The 18,795-nt window shown below is 42.9% G+C and overlaps 1 protein-coding gene across 11 annotated transcripts in view; it reads right to left on the bottom strand.

The window, feature by feature from the left end:
• PDZD2 (PDZ domain containing 2) overlaps positions 1-18,795 on the bottom strand; it is a 372,865-nt gene that overhangs the window by 27,152 nt on the left and 326,918 nt on the right. For all 11 annotated transcript variants that reach the window (XM_019930197.3, XM_073802038.1, XM_019930193.3 and 8 more), the window contains 10 exons: positions 16,918-17,037; positions 15,990-16,104; positions 13,026-13,099; positions 12,657-12,882; positions 11,723-11,840; positions 9,947-10,079; positions 5,600-5,681; positions 4,096-4,130; positions 3,228-3,375; positions 1,167-1,972 (listed from right to left, as the gene is read on the bottom strand). In XM_019930197.3, coding sequence (XP_019785756.2) covers positions 1,167-1,972; positions 3,228-3,375; positions 4,096-4,130; positions 5,600-5,681; positions 9,947-10,079; positions 11,723-11,840; positions 12,657-12,882; positions 13,026-13,099; positions 15,990-16,104; positions 16,918-17,037 — 1,857 coding nt within the window. The remainder of the gene's footprint in view (positions 1-1,166; positions 1,973-3,227; positions 3,376-4,095; positions 4,131-5,599; positions 5,682-9,946; positions 10,080-11,722; positions 11,841-12,656; positions 12,883-13,025; positions 13,100-15,989; positions 16,105-16,917; positions 17,038-18,795) is intronic.

The raw sequence follows: 18,795 nt of genomic DNA, 5'->3' as shown, positions 1-18,795 counted from the left end.
CAAAAAATTCATGTGACTTACTTTATTGCCATATTCACTTTATTGCAGTGGTCTGGAACTGAACCTGCATTATCTCCGAGGCATACCTGTATACCCTTATAAGTCGTCTCAGATTCTTTGCTCAGAATGACATTATTTATGTTGAGGAGACTGTAAACAATGTTTGTTTCTCTTACTCTCTCCTTGCTAAAGTGGAGGTATGTTAAAATTTTTTTAAAAAGGTACAATTTAATAATTCTGGGCCATTCTAACATACTGGTAACCAAGGAGAAACATAAATAATATTAACGTGCATTTAATGTGGTACATTATATGTTTCTAAGTGAACGCATGCCCCTTATTTCATGTGATACTCACAACAAGGGTATGTGTAGCTATAACTATACATCATCACTGTAGAAAGTCTGAAAAAATAAGGATCAATCAGAACGTTGACAGCCAGACGTAATCACCATTAACCTATATTTGATGGTCACCCCGACTCTGTGAGATGATCAGGGCAGACAGCACCATCCCTATTTTACAATCCAGACAACTGTGGTTCAGGAAGATGCACTAACTTGCCCAAATGACCACCAATTAGTCAGTGGAGAAGCCGGTACCAGACCCAGGGGTTTCCTCCACTGGCCTAGCTTTTATGCCCTTCCATCATCAGCCGCAGGCCCTGTGTACAGGGAAGAGAGCGATTCTATCTTTTTTTTTTTTTTTTTTTTTTTTTTTTGGCTGTACGCGGGCCTCTCACTGTTGTGGCCTCTCCTGTTGCGGAGCACAGGCTCCGGACGCGCAGGCTCAGCGACCATGGCTCACGGTCCCAGCCGCTCCGCGGCATGTGGGATCTTCCCAGACCGGGGCACGAACCTGCGTCCCCTGCATCGGCAGGCGGACTCTTAACTACTGTGCCACCAGGGAAGCCCCAGAGAGCGATTATACCTTTTGGCCGAATGATCTCACGACTCAGTACCTAGGCACCTCCCCGCACCAACCTGGCGACGTAGCATTACCAGGCTCCCAAGCAGTTTGAGTATTGAAATGAATGGCTCTATTGAAAGATAATTCTCCAATCATCATCCTTTCTTTCAGACAGATTAACGTATGCTTTACAGCATGCTCCGTACTCATTCATACAATACTCACTAGATCCCAAGTAACGAAGAGAAATCAGTTACCTTCTCCGCGGTTCCTCCTGGCTGATCACCAGTCGCAGCCACTTTGACCGAAGCGGCCTGGACGTTCAAGTCCGGACCACACGGGTCACTGGCTCCATCGGTCAGGCCGGCCGTTTCTGAGCTCCTGGGCCTGGCCTCAGCCTCGGGCCTCTTGTGGTGTGGGCTGACCCTGGCCACTGGCTTGTGCCTGGACCCCAGGTTGTCATTCTTCTGCTGGAGGGAACCGGGGCTGTCCGTGCTCGCCAGACCCTGGGTGCCTGATCCGGCTTTGCACTCCAACTTGGGTGAACTCCTCGATCCTGAAAGTTCCCTCCTCCCCAGGCAGCCAGGGCTCCCCTCGGGGGCCTCTGAACGGACCAGCGGGTTGGCTGCCTGTACAAGGGTGTCCCCCACGCCTCCTGGGACACTCTCCTGTAAGTCCAGCGAGCTGCCAAGGAGAGGCACCGAGGAGGCCTTGCTGACCAGGGTTTTCTGGGGATGTGCCTCTTGGTTGATACCCGTGACCTTGGAAGAGGCCGCTGAGACGCATGTAGAGCTGTCGTCTGTCAGAGGCCTGCTGGGACCTGAGAGGGTCCCCGGGAGGGAAATGCAGTCCCCTTCGCCATCAAACTCTTCTTCATCACTGGCGTCGTCATCGTAGCAGCCCACCCTCCTCTGGCGGAGGAGAGGGTTTCGGAGGACCTGTGGGCTCCCGGGAAGACTGGCTTGCCTGACAATTGTCACCTGCTTGTGGAAGAGCCCGGAGGCCCGCTGACTTCCTAGAGACACAAGGCTGTTGGCCCTGGGTTTTCCTGGTTCCTTGTGAGCTGGCGGGGTTGGGGAAAGAAAAGTTGAATGAAACATCTTCCCATCTGGCGTGGTCTTTTAATCTGATCCCCCTCATTACACACGAGCATTTCCACGTTCACAAATGCCACATACACACCTTCTGGCTACTGGACACCAGGCTGAAATGATACGGTTTCTCGGGATCTCCACAGAGCAGAGAGCTGGCTTCCCTCTCTCCTTTTCCTACTGGTCTCCCTTTTTGTTTTTCTACTTTTTAAAAATATCTTAACCTCTGGTTTGTTTCACTTAAACATGTGTGCTGCCTAGAGACAGAAATGTATTAACTTGTCAACATCCGTGATGTCTAACACATTACTGACTTCGACCTAAATGCTGCCGCCGAATAGTCCTCTGTGGGAGGATGCCCGGGGACCCACGGGTCCTGCACACCTGGGCCTTCTTATCACCTGAGGTCCTTCCTTCATCTGCAAAAGTTGGAGGTGGGGCTTGATTAACGGGCACAGTGAAGCCTGAGATTACACATGATTTATAAACTCCAACCTGGGAAGGGAAGGAGAGCGTGGGCTGCTCTGCAAACTCTCCGCTTCTCGTTAAATGTAGTGAAAGATTACACGTGCTTCCGCCTTGCAACTTTTCTATCAGAGACCAGAGGAGGCACATCACGTGCTCCAAATGAGCTAGACGGGTTCTCATCTGCCTCGCCTGACACCAGGGATTTTCTTATGCAAACAGGAGAAATGAGCAAAAGGAAACCACACCGGCAGGAATGAGAAGTCAGTATGGTTCACATCAGATCATTATTTCAGATTATACCGAGAAAATAATCAATGAGGTCTTTTTCTAAAAATCCCTATTTGATAACGTCTAAGTTCTGAATCTTTCACTCACTGCCCTCTTCGAAAGAATTAAGTTAGGGCCTAGCGAGGGAAGGAGTTTGGCTAGGATTGCCCTAAAACGTAAGGCCATCAGGTTGCCAGCCATGATCTGGTGCCATAAATTCCAAGACTACACTGTGTAAATACCATCCAAAGGGGGCGGTTCAGCATCCTTCAACACTGCGGGTACAGAACGTCAGCCCAGCCCGTTTACCACAGAAGTGGGGGGCCAGCCACTAAGAGTGGGCTGCATTTCCCAAGAGCAAACTCTGACTTTAGCCAGGGTAGAAAGGTGGCTTCTACTCAACCAGAGGTGTGATTTCCAGTTCTCTTTGCGTATCCCAGCACCGTGACATATAAACCAACACATCGTGGAATCGGAAAAGTCATGGCTTACGGGAGGCGCCAGGCAGCTCCGCGGAGCTGCCGCAGCCACTTCCAGGGGGGTCCTCGTCCTCGGAGCCGGCCACCACGAAGTCAGACAGCGGGCCTGGGACATCGTGAGCAAAGTACTGGGAGAGTTCAGATTCGGAGATCAGGGAGTCCTGTTGAAGAAGGCAGTGCGGGATGAGGAATTTGCACCAGAGGCAGATTATTTTAAACAGTAGTTGCATCCTATCTTCCCGAAAACACTTTGTTCTCATCTGTGGTCACTCAAAACAGCTCTGATGGTAAACACCCACTTCCATTTACTTTAGGATGGCGAAATTAAACAATGCATTAAAAGGCAATGGCTGCCAGACAATGTTTTTAAGCAATATTTTTTTGGCTGTGATCAGAAAAGCCACAGCAGCAAAACATCAACCACCCCAGGAGAAACACTGGAGGAAGAGGTAGGAAGTAGAATGGAATTCCAAGGCACGGGCTCAGCCTATTGATGCAACAACAAAATAGGAGAGTTTGACTCCTGTTCTCTGATCCACTGGGATTTGGGAACGTCCACCTGAGAAAGATTCCACACTCTCCTTAAAGTTGCAGGTACCCTCCCGCAAACTGACCAGGGTCCCCCTTTATTATGAAGCAGCTATTTTTCAAAGTGTAGCTTAGTTCTTTTATTTTGTTGTTCTGTTCTTTTCCTGGATGAATATTTAATAAACACACATTTGTATACTTGTTCTCTAATGAACATTGTTGCCATTTCCTGTGTAAAGTGGCCAAAGTGACTCATGGACAGAAATATGGGCTGGGATCTGTAGTTTGACTTATGGGCTTCAGGAACTGGTTCGTGGGCCAGCTGAGCGAGGCAGCAATGTGTCTTGACTCACCTTTTTTGCAAGAGAAGGACTCTTCAAGGGGGTACCTGTTGGGGGAGAAATTCACCATATTGTCACTGAAGCTCAAATCCTTACAGACAGGCTCACCTCCTTAACTGGAGAAGAAGGAGCCAATCATATTAAACAAAACCTCCTTCGCTGCGTGGATATGGACGTGCGTGCGTATGGACGTGCGTGCACTCTACCTAGGTACCTGATCCCCATCCTGTCCCACCTCCCAAGATTCTGCTCATGCTTCAAACCCTCAGACGCGGCTACCTCCATGATGATCCTAGTTGGAGAAAATTCTTCTGAATTTCAAAAATGTTTTATACTACCCATATACCAATTTCCATATATATCCCAATTTCCATATGCACAATATAATTTAATTACAAGTGGATGCATCTCATCTCCTTCCTCGACTATTTACCTATCGGTGATCTGGCCCTGCAGGGCTTAGCACTAGGATCTAGGAAGTGTTCAGTGATATTTGATAAATGGATTGAAGGATGAATGAACCAAGGAAGACCAGCCCAAAAAACTCATGGAAGAATGAGGGAGAGGGCTGAATATCTACTTTAGTTTTTAGTTGAAGGACAAAAAGACTCAGCATTGAGACTTTAAGTTATATTCCATGAGCAAAAAGATCTTGGGCTTGAGGATCATGGCTTAATAAAATCTTTTATAACTGACTGAATGGATATGTTGGGATTATGAGAGGACAGCCTTCAGGCAGGTCCGGAGAATGAGTTAGCTGAAGAAAGAGCCCATTATGGCTATGCCTACTTTCAACATATTAATTATGGACGTAAATAATTAGGGTATTCCACGGTTGCCAAAAAACTGTATGCCTTCCTTTGCCTCTGACAACCAGTAACTCATGCCTCAGTCTCCTCCCGACATCAATCTTAATATCTTGGGTTCAGACATGTCTGCAGAGCCCCTTTAGAGATCCACTCTACAGGAAACATTACTTTTCCAACTTGATGCAGAGTTTCATATTTTAAATTCATATAAAATTCTTACTACCTCAATCCTTTCTCTGGTTGAACTTTCCACCTAAGAAGGGGGAAATCATGATTTTTTGCAGCCTCTGTTACCCTTGAGTTGAAACTTTTAATTCATATAAAGAAATCCCAGGTTTTTGGATGGATTGTACCCTCCCTGCGTCTACCAAAACAGCTGGTATTTGGGTAGCACTTCATTTCCACCCAGAACATTTCAAATGAATTGCACATAAACACCTGAAATGCTGCTCACTCGTTTCTGCAAATTATCTTAAGGCAGTGTAGGAAGCATGCATGGGTGGAACTTTAATACAGCACATTAAATAAGTGCAGAAATCAAAAGCAGCAGCGGCAGCAAAGAGAAAGCCTGGAATCTCTTTGACAGCTACTTCTGCCAAATGTGATAATTACCAAGACTCCAATAATACAGGGCAGGGGAGTGCCCCTGGGGGGAACTCAACGAGAAACTCTTCTGAATGTTGAATGAAGATGTGCAATTACAGTACCTAAGCCAGGAGAGGAATTGGCCTCTTTGCTCTCCTGATACGTGCTGCGTGCTATCACTTCATCCATTTCCTGCTCGGAAACCTGGTTGTCAGCAGAAAGCGCAAATTAGACGGTTTCATTTATTTATTTTTCCCCAATGCAAGTAGCTAGGACCAGAGTCAGAGGCTGGAGTGCAGATAAAGAGGAAAACTGCAGGGCCAAAGACTATGACCACCCCCTGAAGCAATAAATCAGGGCATGTAAGGTAGTGTGGCTGGGTTAACGATTGCTTCAAACAATATTCAAAACAAGAACTTCAAAGGGTTCCCAAGTTCAGGAAGCAAAGCATTCAGCTCTAGTTACCAACAACATGGCCGATACGGGCCTCTCTCTAGAACACGCACTTCTAATTCTTTTTTCCTAAACTTTATTTAAACAATTTCAAACTTAGGTGAAACTTTCAAGAGGAGCACAAGAATAGTATACTCTTCACCTAGACTCACTATTTTGTAACATTCTGCCACATTTATACTCACGCTCCATCGTTACACACACACACACACACACACACACACACACACACACACACACCCCTATAACTTTTTCCTAAACCATTTGGGAGTTAGTTACGGACATCGTGACCCTTCACCTGTAAATAATTTAGCAAGTATCTCCTAAAAACAAGGACCTTCTCTTAAATACCCCTGGTACTATTATCATGCTCAGGAAATTTAATGTTGATACAAACGACTGTCTAATACACCTTTCACATTCCTAATACTATCCTTCAGAAATGCTCAGAGACACTCAGAGTGTGTCTTTAGGCTGGAAATAATTCACCGAAAGTTTGACGCCAGGCTGGGAGGAGATAAGGATTTTCCTCGAGAAGGCAAATCAGCGCTCCGCTTCTTTGATCAATGTCTCGCGAGGGGAAAAACGTCAACTGAGTTAAACTGTGTGCACAGTGATGTGACCGATTTACATTCTGGTGCAAGCTCCTTATCTGTGGTGGACCTTTAGTGGCCTGTCACCCATCAACTTCCTTGCCTAGCAATGCTTTAGAGAAAAAAATGTTTTGGGTGGTGGTGGGAGGGCGCAGTGGGGCTAGGGTGGCGGTCAGGCAACCCAGGGTCCTGGTCTCACGTCTTTTTAGCAACCTTTAACCCCAAACAGTTCTGAGCCTTTGTCTTTCCTGGTGTTGACAATGTGAAAGAAACCAGGTCAATTCAAACCCTCAGTTAGCAGTTGTCTGATAGCTTCTTCCTGCTTAGATTTACATTATGCATTTGGGGGCAGAAAAACTACCAAACTACAAAAACTTTTCCCTTCTCAGTGCATCGCAGAGGCACTCAGGGTCAGTGTGCTTCATGACTGGGGCTAACTTTGACCGCTTGTTTAGGGTGAGTTCACCAGATCTCTCCACAGGATTTGTTGCTATTGTCGTCGTCATTAATGAGTAATCTGTCAGGAGACAATTTGAAACTCCGTGTGTATCCTGCTTCCCAATATATTTCCACTCAATGCTTTTAGCATCATTGATTATTCTTGCTGAATCAATAATTGCGATGAAGTTTTCAAAACGGTGATTTGATAACTATCTTTTCCTTCTATATTTATTGGTATCATGGTAAACTCATGGATTTCCACACCCCCCCATCCGTTGTTATCCATAACTGTAATTATTCGTAGGAAGATTTTTAAAAAGCCTGATACATGCTGAACTATGAGATATTTTAAAAAACAACGATGCAACTTGTATAGTTTCTTTTTTAAAGAATATTTTAAATGTAGAATGGTCATTTTGTGTACTAAAATAACGTTTAGCATAAAAAATATTTGGAGTTTGCAATCTGCCTTAAGAAGTAAATAAATATTTCTGTACAGGATTCAGCATGACACTTAAACCTAACAGATAAATCATCATCACATCATAGCTTTTATGTAACCCTCTCCAGTAGTCGTCACAGGAAATAAATATGTACACACACATGCACACAGGCATATCTCCCCGCCCCCAACATACCTTCATAAAGCAAAGAGTAATTTTGTATAATTGAGCCATTAAACAGAGGTTGCAAATTTTTCTTGATATTAGACTTTCAATATTCACAACTATTTTTCTGAGTGGGAAAAAAAATGGCTGGGGTTTGAAACAAGTGAAAGATCTCCTGGATAACTCTAATCAAAAGTTAGAAAGCCACAGGACCAATTAATAATGAGCCTCTATTACTTTCTTCCACTTCACGTAAGCTAGAAGCTGCCACCCGAGCAGGTCTAGATCTTAGCTTGTCTAGACCTGGAGGGTTTGAATATCCCAATCGGGCAGCCACTGCTCCAGTCATTATGAGAAACAGAAGAAAAGAAAATCCTTGTGGTATTTCTCTTGGAACAACATGAAAACTGAGAAGGCACATACATTTAGTATCAAAATGTACTATTGGCATAAAATGTTGGGATAAGCGGTACAAAAATACATTCAACGTAAAATGGAATCTTGACCAAAAGGAAAATATAGTATGATGTTACAACTAAGAACACCATGTTTACCTAGGAGGAAACATGAAATCCAGTCAAACAAATACTGAAATTTGGTTTCACTGGACACATCTCCAGCACCATCCTGACGACCATATTACTGCGGCTAGAAACATGAGTCAACCCATGTGTTCCATGGGATCACAGACCACCAGTCCACCAGGACTGTTATGCTTTGCACCGGAATGCCATTTTGATGTTTGATTGTACCGGCGAATGAGGCAGACGCTTTGGGCTGAGATTAGGCAGACCTCCGAACAAATCATGACCTGTGTTAGGTTGGAGTGGATTTTGAAGTCGGGCATGCCTGGAAGCCAACAACTGCAGCCCACGGAGAACTTAATTTTCTATGTTGCTGAGGGATGTGCTGGGTCAGCCGCAGCTTGCTGGGCTGCTCCCTAAGGTGAGAGGAGTGGCCACGTGGGGAGTGGAATCCAAGGGGGGACCCCGGAGGGAGGAGCTGAGACTATGAGGCAAAGTGGTGTTAAAAGTGACCCAGAGAGACTCATGGGAACAGCGGGGGGACAAACTAGAACAGATTCTAAGGGAAAGTCAGGACTATAGAACAGAAAGGAGAAAAATGGGGAGTGCCAAGTAGAAAAAATGGAAAAAGGTGGAGGAAGCAGGACTTGACTTTCTATTGATGATATTTATTCAAGCAGTTTTTAATGTAAGACATTTTAAAGAATGCTCGTAGACAAGAGAAAACGATCTGGGGGAAAGAAAGTAGTGGGGTTGAGTTTGAATCAGTCTGACGGCAATCGTTGTTCAAGCACTGTGGTTGACATCACCTTCCCAAATCAAGGCCTGGAGTCATAGCTGGATAGCGCTTATTTGTACAGGGGAAACTGGTCAACAAATGAACACCACCGAGACAGTGAAAATGACCCCATAAAGTTAATGCACTAAAGAAATCTCAGATGTGGCCCATGGGAGGACCTACCAGGTCTCCTGGCACAGACGTCTTACTCTTAAAATGGCATAAGAGTCCATCCAGTACAGCAGCCTGGGACCATGTAGGATGTAATCAAATAATACTACAAATAATACAAAAGGGGTGGCCACATGACGGGCATGGGAAGAGCTAATGTTCTTAATAAGCATTCTGAGTTGTTGAAAGGTCAAATTTTGTAAAATACAACCTGATTACCATGTTAGAGATAGGCTAATTTTAAAAGATTTTTACCTGGAGTGCTCAAAAACAACAAAAATTAGTGCTCGAAGTGGGTTGAGTTGAACTTGCTAAAGTGTCCTGTGGTTAGCTTAAAAAATTAAAAGCAATCGAATAAGTAGAAGAGATACAACCAAGTAAATAGCAGAGGCCAACGATACGGGGGCTATGATTATCTGCAAGTTAGTACGGGCCAACTATGTGATATTGATGCTGAAAAAAAATTAGTGGGCTCTTAAGCCTTAATTACACCGGAGTATTTTGCTCAGGTCAAGGATGGCCTGGACAGATCACCTAGTTTACTGCTCTCAGATTTTCTGGATGCAGAAACCCAAAGAGGTTAAGTATCTCACCAGAAATCGAACAATCAGCTGGGGGTTACTCAGAACCCAGCACTCCTACCTTCCACAAATTTTAAATTCACCAAACATATTGTCAGCATTTTCTAATAAAATTTTCTGAGTGTGGAGACGAAGAAGTCCAGATTAGTGGTTCATTTCCCGTGTGTATCAGTTACCTTGGTCACTGTGTGGCCACAGGCTGATTCCCATCCCCAGCTGGGTGAACCGTCTCATCAAAGAGTAGGCACAGGAACATGTGTGTCATTGCTACTGGACAAATAGCTGTCTTCCCATACTCAGGAGAGTATGAAATACTTCACCTTTGGATTAGGGTGCCGGCCGATGACCAGGCGAACGGGTCCTGGGGGGCATTTGCTCAAGATGGCGTGGACTTTGCTCAAAGCAGCATGGCGGACGTTGACTGAGTTCACTTCCAGGATTTGATCTCCGCGGCTAGGGAGGCAACATGATCAACTCTCTGCGGTAACAGTTAGCTTTTTACAAGATTTCCTTCTGGGAGAGGTTTATAATATGAAATCTTTTCTGAATACTTTAACAAAGCAAATGACATCCTTTCATCTTTGCATACGTATAAAAAAGCAACACAGTCATAAACACATTCAGTTTTAAAATGACAAAGACCATTACGCATATCTATCTGCATTTTCAGAAGTAGTAAAGTTAAATAAAATTGATAATAAGGACAACAATGAAGGCTACCATTTCTTGAACACATAGTATATGCCAGGCACTATACAGAGAGATTTACATAACAATGCTCTGAATAGGTATTATTATTCCCATTATGTAGATAAAGCCACAGGCTCAGAGAGGTTACCCAGATGTCACACACTGTTGATCTCAGGTCTGTCTACCTTCTGATCATCAAGTGACAGTCTCTCGACCACCATCAGTTTCTCTTTCCCTACCATCTTGAAATGATTATTGTAATATAATTTAAGAAGGAAATATCTGAAGCTCAAAGGTTACCCAAGAATTTGTAAGAACGTTTCAAATTTGAACAAATGAGAAATCGGGGACAAGATGCCCATTTTGACTTGAAATTATAGGGAGAGAACTCAGTACGAGAGAACAAAGACTCTTTATGTGGGGTTTGAAGAATGTTCATTTGGCAGGCTCCAGACATATGGAACCATTCAAGAAAGAAACATCATCTTGGGATGTCATTAAAGGATTTTTTTTCCTTGGGTTCTAAAAGTATATTTTCTTTAATGTACTTTGGATGATTTGCTAAATTTTTTTCGGTATGGAACTTCACTCTGATGATTAACTAAAAACATAATATAATCTATTAACAGCACCCCAAAATGGCAACCTCAAGGAATGTCATTTTGTCAATTCCTCAACTGCTCAAGGACTTAGAAACTTCGAGGGGAGAAAGATGATACTGTCTGCACAGAGTGTTTCGTGCAATACGTGTACATTCTTGTGAAGTTTAGGTGGGCACAGACCCACTGCAATTACTATATAATAGAATACCTAAACCTCTCTTGTATAAACAGAATACCCAATCTACAACTCAACTAGCCGAACTGAGAAATCAGACACGTGGTGATTTCAGACAGTAAGCATCTAGACGTCACCTCTTAAAAAGGAGTAAAACAACAGGAAAGGTTCAGGAGATTGTACTTAATAATAAAGGCCTCCTGTTCAAGGGCGTGATCTCCGGACTCTCTTGTATCCAGTGATTCTGAAACCATTTTGGGAAGTTCCCAGTATCTCCTCTGAATTTTACATAAATGAATATAAAAGTGAAAGAAAATATTTGGATAATCATAGATATCTATATAGAGTTGTATTGTGTCAGGTTTCTGAGACTGAACTTCTGAGTCCAAACAGAACAAAATTGGTAGGGACAGCCAAGATCTGGAGTTCTTGAATTCAACCAAATTTCATTTATATTATCTTTTCATCTTTGGAGATGTTTTTGATTGTAATCCTGGCTATATGACCGCAAATAATAAAAACATTTAGAATCCCACAGGGGAATGTAACAGCGCAGGTATCTTACATATGTATGTATTCGCATATTCACAAACACACCAGAACTCTAAACTTTCAGGTTTACAACCAACCTCAGATTGCTCTCCATCTTGGCCACTGATCCAGGGGCAAGGCTGTGAATGTAGATGCCTGGAGGGCTGTTTTCTAGGGCCAGGCAGCAGGCACCAATGCCTAATCCAACTCTGGGCTCTGTGGGAGGCGTCATTGAAAGAAAACAAAATTAAAAACAACAACAACAAAATCTGAAAAGCAGTATTAAGTGATCTGAAATGGCATTAATGTATATGTTGACCAATAACCATTTATTTTTGGACCAGACTCAGAATACAAATTTTGCTTTTCTTTGTCAAAAGGGCCATATTCTGTTAATGAGTCCATGGCAGAACCAGGGGCTAACTATGGACTGTGAATTACTCAATCAATGATCCATCCTCTTCTTAGTCTAAAGAGCCTCCTCGAAGCTGCTTTTGGAAATAGGCAGAGTCCAAGTAATATCTTCTATTCTGCATACACAACTTTAGGTTTTCTTTCGCCTCTCTTTTTAGCAACTAATCTCTTGGTTATTTAATTGCTCACCATATTTCTATAGCTGGTGGGGAGGAAAAGGAGACAAAGATTAAAAGTGATAACATTTGGTGTCACCCAGGACTTTCAGTTACTGGTGTTAACTGTATTCTTGACTATATTCTTCACTCTTTAAAATGTTTTATTAGCCCTAGAATTAAGCTAGTCAGTGATGTTTTTCACACGAGTCTCTGACACACCATGATTCATCTGGAGAGAGCTTAAAAAATCGTGCTACTGGTAACTTCCCTTCACGTTAGTAAAATGACTAACATCTCTACTTCTGATCCCACTGTCCATTTAGAGAATAACATATGTCGTTGGTAGCAGAGCGTTCCAAAGGAGCAATTCATAGAAAAAAATATTAAAAATTAACCTAAGAACAGATTACAAATTATTATTTGAGAGAATGTAACAAAAATGAGGAAGAGCTGGTATCACCTTTGTTGAGGGTTACTTCCATGACAATTCTGTCCTTTGGCCCGGGGGCCTTTCGTCCCAGGGACGAAGAACTGGCTTCATCGGTACCCACCGCTGAGGTTCCCCCACTGGTGTTGAAGTTTGGGGAGCTGGATCTGCTCATGTGTGTGGGTGTGGAGCAGGGTGTGAGGCTTGGGCTCAGTAACTTGGTGCGTACCGTTAAGACAAATAATCCACTCCGGATTTGCTGAAAAAACAACAAGAAGGGCTAAAACATTCAGGCTGTCCTTTTATCAAAGGGTGGGGAAAAAAAAAAAATCACCAAACCCAAACCAGAAAGTAATAAAGAAAAACAAAGAAGACAAAGGCGATCAATAAGAATGTCTTTACCTTAAAGGTATGAATGGCTTCTTGAAATGTCAAGCCCTTGATTGGTATTCCATTTACATCTAGGATTTCATCCCCTAGTGACCAAATTTGAGAATTACATTAACATCAAGTTTTTTTACTGGAATCTGCTTGGTCAGTACTAGAATAAGATACCATATGGCCCCTGATTTACAACTCTATAAGATGAATTTTATTGTTCCAATCTATTTTCATTAGCTTAGCTCCAAGGAATGTCACAAAATGGGACAATAAGTGACAAGGCATATTCTTTTGCAGTAATTCTATATTACCATCTTTAACTAAAACAACTGTGGGAAGCATCAAGATCTTATTCTCTAGCCACTGCCAAGTCTGATAATAGATGTTCTACATTTCGAGATTAAACTACAAAAACTGAATTCCTAGTCTTTTCTTATAGTTTTTGTTTTACAACTTAAACCCACTGGCAGTGAAGCCCAAACACACGTAACATGTGAGAAGCCTTGCCTATATCTGCAGAAAGACATGACGTGTGAAAAATGGTTTAAATGATAGAGACAAAAAAACTCGTGAGATATTATTTAGGAGTGGCAGCCCCCCGTCTACATCCAGCCCCATAGTCTAGATGCCTGGTCTTACTGATGGTGTTCGAGGTTCTCAGTCATTAAGCTGGCTAGTTATTATACGCTTCTAAGAGATTACTGTAGACTAATATCAAATTGCTTTCTCTCTCTCTCTCTCGCTCTCTTTCTCTCTTCTCCCTCAAACTATCCTGGACTCATCGTCAACTCCAAGAAGGCACAGGTCATTTTTCAAGTTGTTGACAGTGTCTGCTGGGAACATAAAAGAACTTGGACATCCTGTTGACTTAACAGAGCTAGTTTCCGGTTTTGTACTCTTGTGACATGGTCTGTTTTGGGGAACAGCAGTTCATCAAAAACACTACAAAGATGTGCAAGAGAGAAGAACAGATGAACCTTGCACAGCAGTATGGTACGGAAGAGGAACTCCCTTTACTTACAACAAAGTACAAAGCAGCCTAAGAACACACGTTTTCTCCTCTCACGAACAGCCAATCCCAGGAGCACGTGGGGTATTCCATTAAAGGAATCCTGTATATGAGTTTAAAAAGGTAGCAGTACCCCACCCATTGTTATGTGCCTTCTCTTTAATGCAATTACACAAGTTGTAAACTAAGTGAAATAATCTGTTTAAAAATCACCTGGTATAACCGATTACTCAACTAGGCGAGGTTTTTGGTTTGTTTCCAAATATTAATTAAAATATTTGGAAACATTAACATTATGTTAATTAAAAATATTAACATAATGGCTCATGCCCTTAAAAATCTTTGCAAGATTACTTAAAAGACAGATCATCCAACAGGTTGAAAATCCATTCTGATGACTTCTATTTATTGTAAGCGAATACATATGAAAATACAGTATTTAGGAGAAGCAAGTGCTGTTAACCTCTCCTATCGATTTTTTTTTCCCCTCCACTTTGTTCCATTCTACTGGCATTGCAGGATGAATTTCAATCAAGTGAACACATGGCACATGCATTATAAAAATGCTTGGCTAAAATTTTATATTGTTGTGAAACTAGACACAAACACCACCTGGGAGTTAACCCTTCCTCTGAGCCAGAAATAAATATTCTGCCATCAAAATATTAAGCCTGGGCTTCCCTGGTGGCGCAGTGGTTAAGAATCCGCCTGCCAATGCAGGGGACACGGGTTCAATTCCTGGTCCGGGAAGATCCCGCATGCCACGCAGCAACTAAGCCCATGCGCCGCAACTACTGAGCCTGCGCTCTAGAGCCTGTGAGCCACAACTACTGAGCCCACGTGCCACAACTACTGAAGCCACATGCCTAGAGCCTGTGTTCCACAAGAGAAGCCACCACAATGAGAAGCCCACACACCCCAACAAAGAGTAGCCCCCGCTCGCTGCAAATAGAGAAAGCCCACGAGCAGCAAAAAAGACCCAATGCAGCCAAAAATAATAAATTAATTTTTAAAATATTAAGCCCGGTCACAGATTATCGTTAGCACACAGGCTTCTGGGATTGCTCTACCTACAAAAAAGGAGGCTCCAATTCACTCTTAATCAGTTTTAAGAAAATAAGCTGGTTAAACACAACATCACCTATCTTTGGACCAACTGAACTGAACAGTCACAGCATTTTTGAAGGTAACTAGAAATAGTGTGATTCAATCATTCCATGCAGGAAGTATGGAATAAGGAGGAGAAAAATCAGGACTCATGAACAAGTTCTGGGGATCTAAGGCACAGCATGGGGCCTATAGTTAACAAGACTGTTATATACTTGAAAATTGCTAAGAGAGTAGATGTTAAATGTTCTCACCACACAAGCACACAAAACGTCATTATGTGAGGTGATGGAGGTGTTCACTAACCTTGTCTGGCAATCATTTTGCAATATATGTGTGTCAAATCATGTTGTACACCTTCAATACACGCAGTTATCAATTATATCTCAATAAAGCTGGGAGCAAAAAAGTGCTTGTCTAGTATGTTTACATGTGTGCAAAATGGTAGGTGCTATGGAGCGTGTAAAAGATGTTTCTGTACTCCAGCCCCGAAGCGAGAATGCACTGCAAACTCTCAGGAATTTTCAAGGCAAGGAACACAATCAAAGACCCAGGGGACAAGACAGACATTTAAAGACCCCAATAAAAATATCAAGCCACTTCTCACATAATGTCTCATTTAATCCTCACAGCAACTCCTCAAGGTACGTATTAATATCCCAAGTTTACAACAGAGGAAAGTGAAGCTCAGGTTCTATCAATTGTCCAAGGTCATGATGTACTAAGTGCTGGATTCAGCCCAGGTCTACCTGACTACCAAGCCCACAGACTTAGCTGCTGTGCCATTTGCTTCACATCCTGCAAGGAGGCAGATTCTCCTGGAATCAAAGCTCACTGGCACTGAGGACCACCAAGAGGCCTTCTCCTACCTTCTTTAAGCCTTCCATCCTCTGCAGCTGATCCATTTGGGAAAATGGTCTTGACAAAAATCCCCATCTGTCCTCGAATGCAGTCTCGACCTCCAGCAATGCTAAAGCCAAGGCCCTACACGCAAAGGAGGTGGGGGTCCAGGTTGTCAGTGTGGTATTTAACTAAGGGCATCCTTTCCCACTGCAGTATTTCACTGAGGGCACCCTTCTCATTGTAGTATTTAACTGAGCTGTCCTTCCCAAACAGGCTCAGAGTTAAGCTAACTAGCTGTACAGTCAAATCTGTGTTCCCTTCACCATTTCCCTCCTCAGATCCATTTGCATTGCGCTAGCTATGCATTACATTAAAGGGTGAAAGTTTTAGGTAAACATATGAAATTGCTAGATTTGACAATCTCTGATCTCCAAAGATGTCAACTTCACATGGATCAACTAATAGCTCACGCGAGTCATTTCACACTGTGCAGGCGCCATATTTGTTTTATTCTTTTGTTTTTGTATAATATCAAAATGGATATTTTGGTATTTGTATAATATCAAATTATTTATACTATTCCTCTTATAATAATGGCAATGCCATGAAATTCATTCCAAAGGATAACTGGGATTATTCTCTGAAGCTGCAGGGTCTGACTTTCTTTCAATAGTGGTAAAAGTTGGGGCATTTACCCGATCCTTGATTGTGCCCTAGCTGCCGGGTGGTGACTCTTGAAATCATTAAGGGCAAATATGGTATGATGTCACTTGGAGGCCCACAGGAAAGGATGCCAGGGAATCCAATCCAATCCACCCAAAGACCACTTAATCTATGCTTCTTTATACCTTTTACTTTTTATTTCATGTAAAAACAACACTAAAAAGTAACCATTTAAAACATATATGCTAACATTTACCTGGAGAGCAAAACAATGTACAGAAGGGAGCTCACCTTGCCTTTCTCTTTGTACAGGCCAATGATAGAGATGACCGACGGCCGAATGAGTCTCCAAGGAGATTCCACCTGAGTAGTACTTAGCGAGCGAGTAGACTTCTTCACGATGTGGTATTCCTAGAAGTCGGCACATGAGGTCAGAGGTAGTCTCACTCATCCTGCTGTGGTCTCTGGCATAAAAATATACTCAGATTTGGAAAACCTCAGTTGTCTTTTGTGTTAGACAGCCATTGCCCTCTGGTCCATATCTGGTCCAGTGGCTTAAATGAAGTTTATTATAAAGAACATTGAAGGAGCAGCCCCAACTGTGTCTGGCTGTCATGCTTTCTTCCCCCCACATAAAGAACTGCTTGGCAACCACCTGGGGCTGCTCCTTCTTGACCCTACTCCACAGATCCTACTTCTCGCTTTCTGGATTAGAGATAGGAACCGGAAACCGAGAGGCCTTGGAGATACAGAATGACCATCCTCTGGTCGGGTTCTCCCTTGGAAGTCACCCTCGCCCCACCCCAAGTTCACAATCATGGTTAGAAAGTATCTCACCATTTTAAGCTTAATTCACTCACTCAAAACTCAGCAAGCCCTTGTTTCTTATAAAACTCAAACCGCAAACCCAGACAACTGTTATTTAGTATAAAAGATCCCGCTGAGAGACTGCAGCAGCTTTAGTTCTAATCCCTCACATTTGGAAAATAAAATACTTTCCCACAAGCCACACTTTCCCTTCCTGGCACACAGCAGCTCAAAATCTCGATCTCTTTTTCCTGTCCATCACCCACCATATCCACGTGTGTAAGCAGGGTGCACTATTTATAACAAGAGACTGAACGAATCTCTTGCTAAAGCATTGCGACAATCTAGCTCCTTGCTATTCTTTTTTTTTTTTTAATTAATTATTTTTGGCTGCGTTGGGTCTTCGTTGCTGCGTGCAGGCTTTCTCTAGTTGTGGCGAGCAGGGGCTACTACTCTTCGTTGAGGTGCACAGGCTTCTCATTGTGGTGGCTTCTCTTGTTGAGGAGCACGGGCTCTATGCACACAGGCTTCAGTAGTTGTGGCATGTGGGTTCAGTAGTTGTGGCTTGCGGGCTCTAGAGTGCAGGCTCAGTAGTTGTGGTGTACGGGCTTAGCTGCTATGTGGCACGTGGGATCTTCCCGGACCAGAGCTCGAACCCGTGTCCCCTGCATTGGCAGGCGGATTCTTAACCACTGCGCCACCAGGGAAGCCCCGCTATTCTTCTTAGAATAATAAATTGCTTAAATGACACATATTCTAGCATAAACAAAAAATGCTAAAAAATCATTTCATGTTTAATATGAGAAAAGAGACACTAGAAAATAGTTTATCCTTAATTAGCATATTCTACATTCAAAGTTAGAAATCAGATATCTGCTAATGATATTTTCGTATTCTTGGCAACTTAGAACAATTGTATTTTGCTGTTTTACAAAATTATCTGTCAGCCATGTTGGCCTCCCAGACTCTGATTCATTAAAAAAATGACATTGGCTTGGCCAGGTTACCACCCTTTTACTGAAACCGTCATGGGAATAGCCAGGCATAGCTCTCAAATACAGAGGTTCATGTGCAGACTCATAAGGGAACTCTTTCTCTGATCACCAACATCCAGCAGCACCTCATTTCATCTCCCCTTTGGGAACCAGAGGCCAGCATGCTTCACTCTTCTCTTGAAGAGTTTCAGGGGTCCCACTACATTTTTAGACCTCTGTTGTCCAATATGGCAGCCACTAGCCACCCGTGGCTATCTATATTTAAATTAAGATGAATTAAAATTAAAAATGCACTCCTCAGTCTCACTAGCCACTTTTCATGTGCTTAAAAGACACACATGGCTACCATATTGGGCAGTACAGACAT

Source organism: Tursiops truncatus, chromosome 3 (assembly GCF_011762595.2).
Source record: "Tursiops truncatus isolate mTurTru1 chromosome 3, mTurTru1.mat.Y, whole genome shotgun sequence".
Taxonomy (NCBI): Eukaryota; Metazoa; Chordata; class Mammalia; order Artiodactyla; family Delphinidae; genus Tursiops; species Tursiops truncatus.
The sequence above is the reverse complement of the archived record's forward strand: the minus strand, read 5'-3'. Positions and strand labels throughout refer to the sequence as shown.